General features: G+C 31.5%; 1 protein-coding gene across 14 annotated transcripts in view; it reads right to left on the minus strand.

The window, feature by feature from the left end:
* The window catches only part of LOC132946253 (ring canal kelch homolog), a 45,977-nt gene that overhangs the window by 11,454 nt on the left and 17,876 nt on the right, over positions 1 to 16,647 (minus strand). For 5 of the 14 annotated variants that reach the window (XM_061016141.1, XM_061016143.1, XM_061016139.1 and 2 more), the window contains exon 1: positions 4,100 to 4,609. The exons of 4 other annotated variants lie outside the window; for them this stretch is intronic. Coding sequence is in view for 2 of the 10 variants with exons in the window: in XM_061016152.1 (XP_060872135.1) it covers positions 4,100 to 4,147 (48 nt within the window). In the remaining 8 variants the exon portion in view is untranslated. Of the gene's footprint in view, positions 1 to 4,095; positions 4,611 to 6,043; positions 6,221 to 16,647 lie in introns of those variants that run through there. 5 more of the 14 variants (XM_061016149.1, XM_061016152.1, XM_061016147.1 and 2 more) reach the window with 5 other exon arrangements.

Here is a 16,647-nt window from a genome sequence, read left to right on the forward strand (position 1 = left end):
TGTGATCGTAGCTATGTAACACTTGTAGTGAATGTGAATTATAAAATTTATTTCTAAATTATTTTTTTTCCCCAATTATATTATATTAAGGCACCCGATGCCGATGCCATTTTGTCCTCAAAAATATATTTTGCGGGATACCACCTTATAGAATCAACCAAATTTCATAATTTTTTATTTAATTGCTAGAGAGAAATATTCTACAGCCCGCATCGATCTCTGTTTTTCAATATTTCATTCTCAAACTTTATAATATGTCTAAAAAAATACAAGATAAAAAGCATTTTTTTTACAAATTTTTTAATACAATTATTTGAAATAAAATACAAAATCAGAGATTGGTGTGGGCTGTAGGAAGTCTTCTTCTTTCAGATAAAAAAAAAGTCATCAGAATCCGACAATTCTACAAAGCTTGAGCGTTATTCCCGTAAAGTCGTTTTTTTTCGATATAATACACCCTATCAACCCGGGGGGGGGGGGCCTAATAGGTATCAGGTAGTAGATTAGTGTAAAAGTCTTATAATTGAAGTGGCAACTAAAATATAAAATTTAATTTTCAAATTTTATAGAATTGTGAAAAATTTGAAAAACTGGTAACGTGACCCTTAAGACAAACAGCTAATCACTGATGTATTTCAACAAAAAAATATTTTTTTTGTAACTATATTTTTGTGTTTATCTTATAAAAATTTAAATGCATATTTTTGCATATTTTGGTAAATAAAATGCATATTTTACCGTTTTTTATTGCATACAAATCCTAGCCCTGATAATAACTAATGCAGGTAGGTAATGGACCGGATACGGAATATAATATAATCAATTCTTAGATTCTTAGATTGTTTGCATGAAATAAATGTTTCTACGAAACCAATAGACATTTTAAATAAATACATTTTATAATATTTTGTTTTGTGTTATTTTTCGTTCAATGATGTTCTATAAATTACGTTTTGTGTTATTTTTCGTTTAATGATAATATTCTATAAAATTACGTTTTGCGTTATATTTTGTTTAAGGCGGTTGAAAGTGGGTCGTTTTTTCGTGCATTTAGACCAATAAGCAAAAGAAAAAAAAACACACTTCTAGAAGTCCAATTTTCATTTTGAAAAAATGTTTGGATTTGTTTACTCCTTGTCTGTGTTATGTAGGAAATTAATTTTTAATTTTATGTTTTTTAGTAACAATAAAGTAAAAGTGAATTTTGGAAAAAAAAGAAAATTAATTTGGTACTATATTAATTAAACAATAGAAAAAATCGAAAATCCATTTCCTACATAACCTAGAAAACAGAATAATGAATTTAAATGTGTTTTCAAAATTAAAATCGGGCTTTTGGTACTGGGTGAATTTTTCTTCCGCTTTTTGGGACTTTCATAGCCACATAGGAGTTCAAACATTTTCAATTGCAAAATATAGTGACGTGTGACTGCGCGTAGGTACGCTATACCGATTTCCGAGAATCTTAGCCGCGACTATTATACGGGCGATAAGAAATCAATTACATAATATTATAATGATACACAGCTGCTAAATAAAATATTATTTAGTATATTATGCCATCGTGATTCAGTCCGTGCACTATTTGTACTCACTACCAATTTTATTTTCTTGTGGTAAAAATGAGTAATTGGCGTTTTGGTAATAAAAAACGAGCTAAATTATTCATAAGACGAAAAAAGTTGAAACACAATTTGGCAAATTTACAAAAAAAAATGAAGAAATTCAAGAACTCGGCAATGACGACAGCAATAACGTTTCAGAAATAAGCAATAATCAGTTAAAAAGTTGTTCAATAATGCGATATTATAATTATTTTAAATCTCAGTGGTATTTTAGATTCTGAGCGAAGCGATGAATGTATTGATTTCACAATGATGTGTGTTTTTTTTTTATTTTTGTGTCTGTCATCACGTTTTAGGACAGTAAAAGTGCTTGGATTTTCTTCAATAGTAACTTTTCTGATAGGAAAGTGAATCTAGTTGGTAGTTGGTACTTTGGGGGGTCAAAAGTAAAAATTTCCCAGTAGTTTTCACAAGCGACGTGAAAAACAAAAGAAAAATTAAGGAAAAAACGGGAATTTTTACGCAAAATCGGTTTTCGAGAAAATCGATTTTGGTTTTTGGTGTAACTCTAAAACAAATGACCGTAGAGACATGACATTTTTACTGAATGTTTATATTAGCATTTTCTATACACCATAAAATTTACAAAATATTTTGACTCTTTTTGAGCTGTTTACGGCCATTGTCAGTTTTCAATTTTTTTAGTTTTTTTTTCTATAAATATCAATAAAAATTTATCTGTTGAGTAAAAAAGCTTGAAAATTTAATAGAAGGCTCCTAGGTTATTGTTTCAAAGGCAGATGAAAAAAATTAAAAATCCTTAGTCACAGTTTTTATTTATAAGCATTTAAAGATCAAATTTTGACAAAATACGGAAAAATCACGAAAAATAGTAAATTATTTTGAGTTGAGAATTCATAAAAATTTTTCTTTTTAAATCTAAGATTTGAAAATGTAATATAAGATTACTCATAAGTTTGCCTACCTTTATCAAAAAAAAAAAATGTCTAGAAGAAACTTAAATTAAATTTTTATGAGCGTCTGAAATTTATATTTTTACAACATTTGATATTTACTCGATTTCTCATGTAACAATTTTCTTATTTTATTGTAATTAAAAAACGAATGACTGTAGATACATCTATAATTATTTATTTTGTTTTTACTAGACACTTGTTACGTTGATGTTTAATTTATTATTTAGGCGTCTATCATTGGGTATAGGATCAACAAAGTTCTTTTTATGGGCGTACGTAATAAACACTGTTCAGTTTGCCAAAATAATGAAAATAGTGAAAAAGAATCACCATTTCATCAGTGTTTTAAAAATTGGAATGGGACTTCTACTGCCATGGAATCCGATATAATTGTCGAGGGATTCTGTCAAAGTGTGACTATGCATAATTTAATATATGATAAATTAATTGGAGATGGAGATTCAAGTATAATGAAGAAGTTAACACTTTCTAAACCTTATGCAGATTACGACATAGATGTAAAAAAAATAGAATGTATGAACCATATTTTAAGAAACTATTGTAATAGAATTGTAGACATGTCAGCTCGTCGTAAAAGTTCTTCTGGAACTGTAGTCCCGGGGTTTTTAAGGAAAACATTAAAAGATAGAAGGCTTAAATTAAGGTATATTAAGAATATAATATATAATTATACATTTATGTAGCAATATTATATAATACAAGCAATTGTTTTTTTAAAGACTTACTGTTGTCAATATATAATTTATAATGATTATGTTTTTGATAAAACTATGAACTAGGTACATTATACTTTATGTAAGTACGATGTTGTATTTACCTACCTGTTTTGTCAACACAATGCGCGGTGTGACGGTAATAAAATTATTGTTGAACTGTTTACTGATAAAACGAAATAATTACGCGTTCGGGGAGCTAACGCACACCAATGATCAGTTATTACACACACACTCACACAGCAATTCTCAATGAATATAACATATTGCCTATACTCAACCCCTAAAAAACGGTCCACTTTCAACCGCCTTAATGATATATAATATATTTTGTTAATCGTTATGTTTTGTTTTGCGGTATTTAATTATATTTTACTATCGCTTTCCGTTATGATAACGTTTACAAATTTCAATCGTTTTTTTGTCAAATATAACGTTATCATAACGTTTGCAAGCCCTGCTAAAGTTCATAATCAAACATGTTATATACGAAAAACAAAATTACTTGGTGCCAATAACTACACCCCTGCCAGTAACACCACGCTCTACCCTATTTTGTCATAAATACATTATTTTACATATTTCACAATCGTTCAACTTTTTCTCACATATTTAGACAATTTTACTGTTCAAAATTCTTATTTTCTGAGTTCAGAGTGACCAAAAGCTTATCAAAACTATATGCCAATACTTAATAGTTTACGACTTGTGTAGCATAATATATGTTTGAACCGCCGGACGAACGACACGACATTGGGCGTACCTACGACGCCGCGGAGCATAGTAAATATAACGACTGGTAAAAAACTAAAAACATACGCACTGACGCATTGCTGATGCCGACGGTCATGAACGCTAAAACGCTGCACATCAACACGATGATCTATCCGGAACGGATTGCACACGACATATTATATTAAAACGTGTGTGGCACGAGCACTTGACGACGGTGAAGGACTATTTGACGATGAAAAAGCTGTGGCTCATTACGGTATATGCATAAAACTGACCGTAGTAGGCCGATAACATGGATGGCGTAACGGCGTCACCGACCGCGGTCGTATAGAAATATCAGTGATGACGACAGCACGGACCTTGATAATATGGCCGGAATCGTTTGCGCGTGTAATTATTTTGCGGCAACAACATTAATTTACACATTTCACGATAAAATATTCAATTTTTTCTTACATATTTAGACAATTTTACTGTTCAAACGTGTTATCTTCAGAGTTCAGAGTGACCAAAAGCTTATCAAAAGTATGCCAATACTTAATAGTTTACGACTTGTGTAGTATGATATGTTTAAACCACCGGGCGTACTGACGACACCGCGGAGCATAGAAAATATAACGACTGGTAAAAACATACGCACTGCTGATGCCGACGGTCATGAACGCTAAGACGCTGCACATCAACACGATGATCTATCCGGAACGGATTGCACACGACATATTATATTAAAACGTGTGTGGCACGAGCACTTGACGACGGCTACGTACGGTGGAGGACTATTTGACGACGAAAAAGCTGTGGCTATCTTAACGGTATATGCATAAAACTGACCGTAATAGGCCGATAACATGGACCGGTCGTATAGAAATATCAGTGATGACGACAGCACGGACTTGATAATATGACCGGAATCGTTTGCGCGTGTAATTATTTTGCGGCAACAACATTATTTTACACGTTTCACGATAATATTCAATTTTTTCTTACATATTTAGACAATTTCACTGTTCAAACTTGTTATCTTCAGAGTTCAGAGCGATTAAAAGCATATCATAAGCAGGGGCGTATACAAGGGGGGGGGATGTGGGGGTCAGATCCCCCCCCCAAAAGGCCTTTTTTTAAATTTTATAAAATAGTGTTCTTAATGACTTAATGTAAGGAAATTACAAGGAAAAAAAATGGCAAGGATTTTTTGTAAATTTTTATTTTAACACATTCAACAATTAATTAAAAATAATTTACTTAATATTAATCAGTAATCATATATTTATTTCATATTCATATAATCGTATTATGTGATATTTGATAATATGTATATAATATATACAAGTATAATAAATTATTATAAGATAATAATATGTGGCAGACCAGCCACGGGCCGTCGCCAGTCGCCACCGTCACCGATATCAACGCGGCGAAGACGACGCCCGCATGTCCGTGCGTATAATAATACATTTTCCTACACATTAGAAAAAGAAATATAAAAATAGCTAAAAATAGCTTAAATAATAAATATTATTATTATCTAAAAACAAAAATCAACCACAAATATTATGTCAGTTGTACGAACAAGTCATAACTACATATAACTACTTGTAGAATTTAAAATAAAATGTATTGAATATATATATGTTTTATCATTTATTAGGTATTTAAATGTGCACATACCTAGGTTTAGGTATTTTTGTTCCATAATAATTTGTTTGCAACTGATCCCCCCCCATACAAAAGTTATGTATACGCCACTGATCATAAGTATGCCAATTAAATTAAGTTAAATACAAATTAAATTGAATTGAGTTAACGTTGACCAATTTTGATTCTGAAAAAAAAATTTGAACTCACCAGAAAATTGTCTATAGATTGTAATATTAAATTACGAACGCAGTATGGTATTTAGGTTCATAAAAATATTATCTTTTATTGAAAATACATATGCATATATTATATTTATTAGATGACAGTATTTTCTTTTAATTATTGAAATTCTATCACTTATAGTGTTTTTACAATTTTATTTATTTGGACTCACGGTTTCCTTCTTCTTATATTTGCGTGTATGCGGTATGTAGTGGAGTGGTAGTTGTATTGACAGCAGCTGGGTGAATACTTCCTCGATTTATAGACGGTGTTGAATATACTGGCGAGTAGGTATCAACGGCGACGTGATTGTATTTGATAGACGGCGGCTGCGTTAATAGCGGGGGTGTGTGTGTGTTAATGATAGTGTATCTGTATCGGCACCGGGTTTATTATTGTCGTGAACGATTTATGACTACCGGGCGACGGCTTCAGCTCGGCGCTCTCGATATACTTTTATAATTGATACGGGCGATCGGTCGGATGACGATTTCGGTTTTATTCGTGACACGATGCGTATTTGAGTTATGGGGAGTGTGCACGATAATAACGAACACGGCTCTTCGCTCAATGTTGACGTCTATTATTTGGCTGTACACTGTTTAGGGACAAGTTTGTGTGTACTGTCTGGTCTGATGACCTGGGTTAACCATGTCCTAGTCCAGTACACATAATAAACCAATACTACGGAATCGCGGCGGTGTGGGAATTTTGACCACGGCGGCGGCGACGATAAATCGATATTCGTATTGTCTATTTTTTGACATGGGTTTACCATGTCCTAGGCCTATACGAATAGACGGCGGCAGAAACGATGGTTGTACTGTCTAGTAAACCCAGTTTGACCTGGGTTTACTATGCCCCAGACCAGTTAAGCGGCGATATTTACGGCAGGACAGTTTGACCTGGATTAACAATATTCAACCACAGAAGTAAACACGTATACTAGTGTTTTGCATAACGGGAGACGGTTTGACTGCTGGCTCTGGCCTATATTTGTTAGTGTATGCGGCTGCTGGCGTGGTTAGGATTAATAATGACGGTGATACATGTTTTTGTAGTTTATAGGTGTTTCACTTGATGTCGCGGACGCATGGTTACTATAGTGATCGATTGGGATGACGCGCTTCACAAGCTTTTGTTTGTTGTTGCATATTAATTAATATAAAATGATTAATTAATATGCAATGATGACAATTTGAAACGTGTTTCTTACTGCACGCTATCTGTTGTCTATACTCGGCGGCGGCGTTGGCGATTTTTGTTTTCTAATGTTATTTTCTTCTACTGGCGGCGCGTCGATCTACGGCTACAGCGATGATGATTCGTATAATGTACGCTACGGAGCGCGTGTGTGTAGTAATCGCGTAGGCACTAATATACGAGAAAATACCTATGCACTTTCTGTCTCGTTACAAGATCCTACGAAGCACTTCAGTTAACTTGCGACGTGTATGATTCAACTATTCTGCGTTAGTTGAGTACCTTATTCTATTAATTAAAATTTATTTTTTTCGTGACGCGTGTTTACATTAATCTTTTAATTTGGGAAAACTATGACTTAAAAAAAAATAAATGGGCGGTGAGGCTAAAATTTAAGATAATATTAATTTGTAAATATATCGTATAGGTACCTATATAAGAGTAATAGAGTATAGGCTATAAGTGATGAATCAGGTAAAATTGATTTATAGATAATGCATTTGATATATTTTCAAAAATAAAAAAAGTAGATAACCTAATAAACCTAATAAACTACTAAAATTTTTGTTTATCAATATAAATATTGCCAATAGTTTGTAGCCTTTTACTGATATAGGTATACAATTGTTTTTATAAAATATCAGCTACCTTATATTTAAAAAGGTGGATAAGTGGATTTCGCTCTGCTGTACAGTAGGTTACAAGTGGGTCACTGTAATGGATGGTGTTAAATTTGAATTCAATGATATAATATCATTGTATAACAAAAACGATTCTGAGCGAAAACGGTCAGTCAGCCTATGATATTACCAAGTATATTTGATGAAATTATTGTGAATAAAGTAATTTATATATAACCTATTTATGTGGAGCCTTGTTTTAAATTTTCAATCCTTAGCCATAAAAGTTAAACATTTTATACATTTTTAACTACAAAATAATTAATAAATTATAAATTTAATAAATGTTGTCAAAATTTGAACTTTAAATGCTTAAAAAAAAAAATTGTGCCTATTTATTTCTAATATTTTTTAACTACTATTAGAATGATATATCAGGAGCCTTATATTAAATTTTCACGCTTTTTTACCCAGCAAATAAAATTATATTGATATTTATAGAAAAAAAACTAAAAAAATTGAAAACTGACAATGTCCGTAAACAGCTCAAAAAGAGTCAAAATATTTTGTAAATTTTATGGTGTATAGAAAATGCTAATATAAACATTCAGTCAAAATTTCATGTCCCTACGGTCATTTGTTTTAGAGTTACACCAAAAACCAATTTTCTCGAAAACAGATTTTGCGTAAGAATTCCCGTTTTTCCTTAATTTTTTTTTTCACGTCGCTTTTGAAAACTACTGTGAAATTTTTATTTTTGACCCCCCCAAAGTACCAACTAGATTCACTTTCCTATCAGAAAAGTTACTATTGAAGAAAATCCAAGCACTTTTACTGTCCTAAAAGGTGATGACAGACACAAAAATAAAAAAAAAAATAAAAATAAAACACACATCATTGTAAAATCAATACATTTATCGCTTCGCTCAGAATCTAAAATGATGTACCTAGTTAATAAAAAGGGTACCATAAAAAAATGTAAGTAAATAATATGTGGTTGCGAGCGAAGTTCGCGGTTTTTTTTTACCCACTCGGGCCGGTCAAAACATTTGCCCCCCCTCTATTAAAAACTGAAATGACGCCACTGACTTATGTATTATGATACTAGATAGGTACGTACATGCTAGTATGTATATTGTATACTTAACTACTAGGCTCAAGACATGCTATATCATAGATCCCCCTCAAAGTTTTTACATCGTTTCAATTAGGTATGTGTTTTGCGTCTGTATACAGATTTTATGAATGTCAGTCATATACATATTAAATAGATCGGGAGAAAGGTCGCTTACCTTTGAGAACTCCAGCTTCAAGTTGATAGTAACATTTGAAATTAGAAATACATTTTTATAAATATCGAAAAAAAAATGTTTGTTGTGTAAAAAGCATGAAAATTAAATACAAGGTCCCTCTAATAAGTTGTTATAATAGCAGTTAAAATACATTAGATAAAGAGGCATGGATTTTTTTTTATAGTCATTTAAAAGTTCAAATGTTGTCAAAATTCATAAAAACCTCGAAAAATTGCAAATTATTTTGAAATTAAAAATTTATAAATTGTCCAATTTTTATAGATTGAACATTTAGAACGGAGTTTCTACAATTAGTTCAGAGTGTAACCAAAAAATATAATATATACCATTATAGATTAAAAAATGTATTGTTAAATAATGTGATTAATATGTTCAATATAAATTATTTTATTGTGTATAGTGATTAGTGGTGTATAATATTATATCCCTCACCTGCCATTTATTAAAAATAATATATACCAGCTATTACCACCAGAACAAAATAATAATATTATTGATACCACTGGTACAATATATAATACTGTTTGACCAACTATTTAGGTAGGCATACCTAAACTTTTGAGACACACCTACCTATATATTATAGTTATTTCGATCATTAGTAAGTGTAAAAATGAATATTTATTTTATTTTATCTAAACGATCTAAAAGAATTAAAATAGACACCCAACTACGTTATACAAATAATAATAAATAATGTACACGAGAAAACTTAAAAAAAACAATAATTGATGTGTTTGATTGCCGTTTATTTAGTGTCCTGGCTAGGTATATTATTTGTTTATTTTCGAATGTTCGACAGTGACACTTAATCAACATTTAATTTATTATTCGCAAATATTTTGTTCTTATATGGCTGTTTGTGACACCCACTACTAGTATATTTTACTGGATTAGAAAACTTCTTACTTACGATTCAATTTGATTCAGATAAAGTTACACGATGACTACAAACGTAAAGTATCAAAACATAAGTAAGTGCAGTTTAAAATCTAATGCATGGGTTAAGTATTTATTTTACTATTACACATAATATTCTATAAGTGTTAGAAAACTTAACTAGGTAGTACTGTAGCTGCAGTATGTACTTAGGATCTACAATTTCAAATACGTTTGTCGTTTAATGTATTTAATTATTTACTTAAGCAAATAATAACTATATATATAAGTACCTAATAGAACTTTTGTATAAAACATATACTTACTCGTACATTATAATGTAGGTATTATAGGACAGCTGTCAGCGGTTCCCAACCTTTTTATATCCGCGTACCACTTACATATTTTTACTTATCAACAAATGAAAAGACATTATCTTACATATATTATTAAGCCTTTTTTATAATTTATTTTATTAATTTAAAGTTTAAACTAGTTAAATTACATAAGCATTTAATGTACAACAAGTAATATCTCGTTAAAATGTACAGTTATTTTATTGATTATAACGAACATGAATGAATAATTGAATTGGGTAATTTAATGTGACTGTTGATGTTGTATTGAACGAATCACGACATCAATATCGAGCCCCGACGTCCCGTGTTGGTAACTTTAAGTCTTAAGTTGTCTTCTATGTTAATTTCGTTTCTATATTTATAAAAACTAATTTATATTGAATATCACGTTAGTAATAATTTCTTGTTAGGCGTCCGCACGGTTTTTGGAGACTTTATAAATTAAATAGGACGCATAATCTTGCCTCCCTAACTTTAACTAGTTTAACCACTGACCGTGTTATAATATATTATTATGTATACTGTAAATATTATAATCGGTACCTATAATAATAGTTAGATAGTGTATTAAATACCTATTTCGTATTCATTTTTTAGGTATTCAACCGACCATGGTTCCACGGACTTCTAGAACGGTATACGAGGTATATTATATTTATTAAACTATTAACTTTGGGAGACGGAGTGGCCGACCCGAGTTCGATACCTTGGCCGCGGGCGGTATTTTTCTTAGGGCAAGTCACGGTGTCCGGAGAACAAGTGCCGCCATCCCCCCACCCGGGGCACGGCAGAAACCTACGGGTGCCTCATTAGAAATTCTGCCAAAACACAACACACACGTGTAAATCTATCCTAACTTCAGGAAAAAGTTTCACGAACGTCCTTATTCTTAACGTTTGATTGCACTTGAAAATATATTACAACATCCTGTTTGTTATAGTTGCCTAGAGAAAACTTGACCGCAGATGAACTCACCAGAAAATCGACTTCCGACAGAACTAAACGTCGTGTGGCTCACAAGGCGTGGTTTCCCCTGCCCGAAATCACTAAGCCTATAGTGGCGGAAAAGGCTCAGCCAAAACAAAAAAAAAAGCTGGTGATAAAAAAGGATGGAGTATGTTTTATCTTGATATATATAATTCTACTGTACGTGTATCGTGACTAAGCTCCTCCTAAACGGTTGGATCGATTTGAATGAATTTATTTGTATGCGTTTGGGTGACGTCCCGGATGGTTTAAATTCACAAATCATCCGCCTAGGTCCAACCAGGGGATGTGCTCAAACGGGGAATTTGAGATTTACGTTGGAAATTGTTGTTTATAAATGGTTGCTATTAGTTATAGGAGAAATAATTATCTTTTATATATATATTGATAATAATAATAATAATAATTATAATATTTTTTTGTAATCAATAGCAACCACTTAAATAAACAAAAAACCAAATAAAATAAATATATTATAATATTACACAATCGCGCATTTTCTATACGTACAACTTTGTTTTATTGTGCCGATATTCTCATTAACAATACCATGCCACGACCAAGGCGATAAAATACTTCACGACAAAGCCATAATGCAACTAGGGCTCTAAACATTGCGAATGAAAGGACTGATATATATATATAAATGAATGTGATTTAGACCTCTAAAAAGAAGATAGGCTAATTTAAAAATGGTTAAATTTGGTTTTTTTTATTTATTGGATTTTAGTACGGTTAGGTTAAGTTAGGATTTTGTATTAATTGATTATATTAATCCACCGTAGGTGGAATTAAGTAAAAACTACAAATTTTTAATATAATGTAGGTACTAAAATAAATCATTCGGTTCATTACATATATTTTATCTGGTTTTTAATACAGATAAAATAAAAGTAATATACCCTGAATTCGCCATACATATTACCATCCTCTGCTTATTTACTTAAATCTTGACTACCTTGAACGGCTTGAACAGCGCAGAATCGGACTTGATTTATATTTTATTTTAAATTTTTAAATGGCTGTATATCGACTGTCCTAACTTCTTCACCCGTTTATCATTCAACTTATCCTCAGCTCACACCCAATCTATTTTGTTTAAAATCTCAAACTATATACTATTTTATTATGCTACTAACACGCCACAATAATGAACTTAATAAATAATTAAAAAAACATTGATCCGTTTTGTTCTATTTCCTTTAACTCATTTAAAAATCATGTTTCGGCTAACCTATCTACGCATATTAATTGATATATCTATATACCTAATATTAATTAATATTAGTGTTCAATATAGTATTTTCGAATGCTAAGTAAGTAAGAATTATATATATAATTCATGTAAATGTGACCAAACCCGTATAATATTTCAACAAATTAATAAATAATTATATTCCTATTTTATAATACATTTAATGACCAAATTAAGAATATAATATTTTTAATTTTATTATTACGTAAGTAGGTATCTTATATTATGCGTAAACTGATCAATATTATTGTACTTTGCACTTGCGATAATTGATTTTTTTTAATAAGTAACATTAAACAATCACAATAATTATTGCTCAGCTCAGAATCTAATACGGCAAACTCTTGTTATGTCGAAACTAAAGGGACACTGTAGTTCGAGCTATCGAAAAGTTCGAAATATCAAGTGACGAGTTACATTGCGATGGTAATTTTATGAAGGGGATTTCAATTGAGTTTAGGAGCTGTTTTGAATAGAAAAGCGCTCTTTTCCAACGGTCCGCCTCGATCCAACCGACACACTGTCTCATGCGCGGTGCCAAGCTATTAATAATAAGTAGTAGGTAGTATTTTTAAATATACTTGTACTCTGCTCTGGCCTTTAGAGTTAAACACTTAAGGGGGTTGGGGCATAGTATATATTAAGGAGTAATATTTAGGCAGTTTCTATAGTATATGATAATACGGTGACATTAATTACTACAGCAATTAATATTTAGCCTAATGTGTATTAGATATGTATATTATTTATAAAAATGATACGTAAAAAGTGACCAATGAATTATGAATTAACTAGGTATACAGTATCTATATCTATATAGTTTTCGATGATTTTTAGAGTATCTCGCGTGTAACGCCCTGCAAGGTAAGAAAAATTACCGAGACAGTTGCTTTGGATTCTAAAAGAGTTCAACATATCCATTCTACAAGTTCTGGTATAGAAAGTAGAAAATCTACTTTCGACCAAACTAAACGCAGTGAGGCCCACAAGGTGGAGTTTCTCCTGCCCGTAATCACCAAGCCTGCACTGCTGGAAAAGCCTGAGCAGAAACAAATAAAAAAGCTGGTGTTAAAGAAGGATGAAGTATGTACCTATATATTCTTATAATAATATAAATATAAAGTACCAATGTAAATCATACAGTTCTTTACGCCACGCATGTTGTATTTATTTTTTAAAACAGATAAAATAATAGTAATATACTCAGATCCCCCATACATTTATTACCATCCTTTGGAAATTTACTTAAATCTTGAATCCCTTGAACAGCGCTCAGAATCCGACTTGATTTATATTTTATTTATAAATTATTAAACAGCTATATTAACTGTCCTATAACTTCTTAAACCGTAATGACATATGCGCATTTTCAACTTTTGGCTTGAGGGGGCTAAATATCTTAAAGGCAAGCTGGCCCTTACAATATATATTTTTTAAATTGTATGCCCTAGATTTTTGGGAGCGTTATGGCTAAGTCGGGGGAGGCTAAATATTTTACTCTACAAACCTATAGTGTAAATAACCGGGAGCTGTTTTGAATAGAAAAGCGCACTTTTCCAACGGACCACCTCGATCAAACCGACACACTGTCTCACTCACGTTGCCTAGCTATTAATAAGTAGTAGGTAGTATTTTTTAGATATACTTTTACTCTGCTCTGGCCTTTAGAGTTAAACATTCAAACTTAAACGTAGATACGTTTCTATAATATCGTATACGATAATATTAATAATATTAAATACTACAGTAATTAATATTTAACCTAATGTGTATTAGATACATATCTAATAGTATATTATTTTAAAAAATGATACGCGAGAAGTGACCAATTAATTATGAATTACTAGGTATACGGTATCTATATCTATATAGATTTCAATGAAAAATTATTATTCATTTTTAGAGTATCTTGAATGTAAAGCCCTGCAAAGTAAGAAAAATTACCGAGACAGTTGCTTTGGATTCTAAAAGAGTTCAACATATCCAGTCTACAAGTTCTGGTAAAGAAAGTAGAAAATCTGTTTCCTACAAATCTAAATGCCGTGAGGCCCACAAGGCGGGGTTTCCCCTGCCCGTAATCACTAAGCCTGCACTGGCGGAAAAGCCTGAGCGGAAAGAAATAAAAAAGGTGGTGTTAAAGAAGGATGAAGTATGTACCTATATATAGTTATAATATTTTAAATATAAATCACCAATATAAATCATACGGTTCATTACGCTGCGCGCGTTTAATTTATTTTTTACGACAGATAAAATAATAGTAATATACTCAGAAACTCCCCATACATATTCTATTACCATCCTTTGCTTATTTACTTAAATCTTGAATCCCTTGAATAACGTTGAATCAGACTTGATTTGTATTTTGTTTATACATTATTAAATATAGCTATATTAGCTGTCCTATATAACTTCTTAACCCGTAATGACATAGGCACAATTTTAACTTTTGGCTTGGGTGGGCTGAATATATTAAAGGCAAGCAGGCCCTAACAATATAGCATTTTGAAATTGTACGATGAATAATAATAAACTAGGTATACGGTATAATATCTATATAGTTTTCGATGAATAATTATTATTGATTTTTAGAGTATCTCGCGTGTAAAGCCCTCCGAATTAGGACAAATAACCGAGACAGTTTCTTTGGATTCTAAAATAGTTCAACATATCCAGTCTACAAGTTCTGGTATAGGAAGTAGAAAATCTACTTCCGACAAAACTAAACGCCGTGAGTCCCACAAGGCGGGTTTTCCCCTGCCCGTAATCACTAAGCCTGCACTGGCCGAAAAGCCTGAGCAGAAACAAATAAAAAAGCTGGTGTTAAAGAAGGATGGAGTATGCTTATGGAGTAATTATCTATATATATAAAACTGAAATCAAGCAAAAGAGGAAATCTTTGTTACGGTTTGGCTTCGAAACTTCTTATCCAATTGTCATGCAGTTTTTTTAAATGAAAGAGGATATCACGGAGCAGGTTTTAGGCATAAATAAAGTCCGAAAATGTTAGTCAATAATTAGTTATCTATAAATATAAAATCCAAATACCACTGACTCACTGATCGCTGTATCTCAAAAACTACTCAACGTACGGACTTGAAATTTGGAATAGAGGTTCTTCTCATATTTTCACCGCGCAATAAGAAAGGATTTTCAAAAATGTTGCGTTTTAGTGGAGTAATTAACGATTATAGTTATTCACTGCCAATAATACGTGAAAATCCACCTGTGTATAATATATTGGTTGCTATTGGTTAATCGGGCATATTTGTTGATTTGTATTATTGTCTTTTGTCAAATAAGATAAATAAGATCTAATAAGTAGTTCCAGAGTTTAGTCTGTATAGTTATAGTCTGTGTATTTATATAGTTAGTTGGTAAATTAGACCTCTTGGAAGAAGATAGGTTAATATTTACAAAGGGTAAAATTTTTTTTTTATTTCATTCATCGGATTTTAGTACGGTTAGGTTAGAATAGGATTTTGTATAAATTGATTATATTAAGTACAAACGACAAACTTGGTAAAAATGTGATACTTTGAAGTTAAATCATACGTACATGCAAACAGCACGGGGTCCGCGATCTACCGCAGGTAGATTGCCTACCTGTTAATGTACTGCTGCGTATCAGAATTTTTATTCCGGGAAACGGAAAAGTTAAGATACATTTTGAATACTATACACTGAATATTAAATAACGAATTGAACAAACTTTAAGTCATATAGAGTTGATACATTTAACGGGCAACGAAGTGCACGGGATCAGCTAGTAATATTATAAAATATGTAAAGTATCAATGTAAATCATACGGTCCATACCCAGAATTTCCCATACATTTATTACCATCCTTTGCTTATTTACTTAAATCTTGAATCCCTTGAACAGCGCGTAGAATCAGACTTTATTTATATTTTATTATTAAATGGCTATATAAACTGTCCTATAACTTCTTAACCCGTAATGACATAAGCGCGATTTCAACTTTTGGCTTGGGTGGTTTGAATATATTAAAGGCAAGCAGGCCCTTACAATGAGTGTTTCGGACTTATCTAGATAATTATTTGTTCGTCTTTTATCTTATCTAGATAAATAATTATAAGGTATCTAAACGTTTATCTTAGATAATTTTTTTACTTATCTAAATAAATCCATCTAGATA

This window comes from Metopolophium dirhodum, chromosome 6, assembly GCF_019925205.1.
Source record: "Metopolophium dirhodum isolate CAU chromosome 6, ASM1992520v1, whole genome shotgun sequence".
NCBI lineage: Eukaryota > Metazoa > Arthropoda > Insecta > Hemiptera > Aphididae > Metopolophium > Metopolophium dirhodum.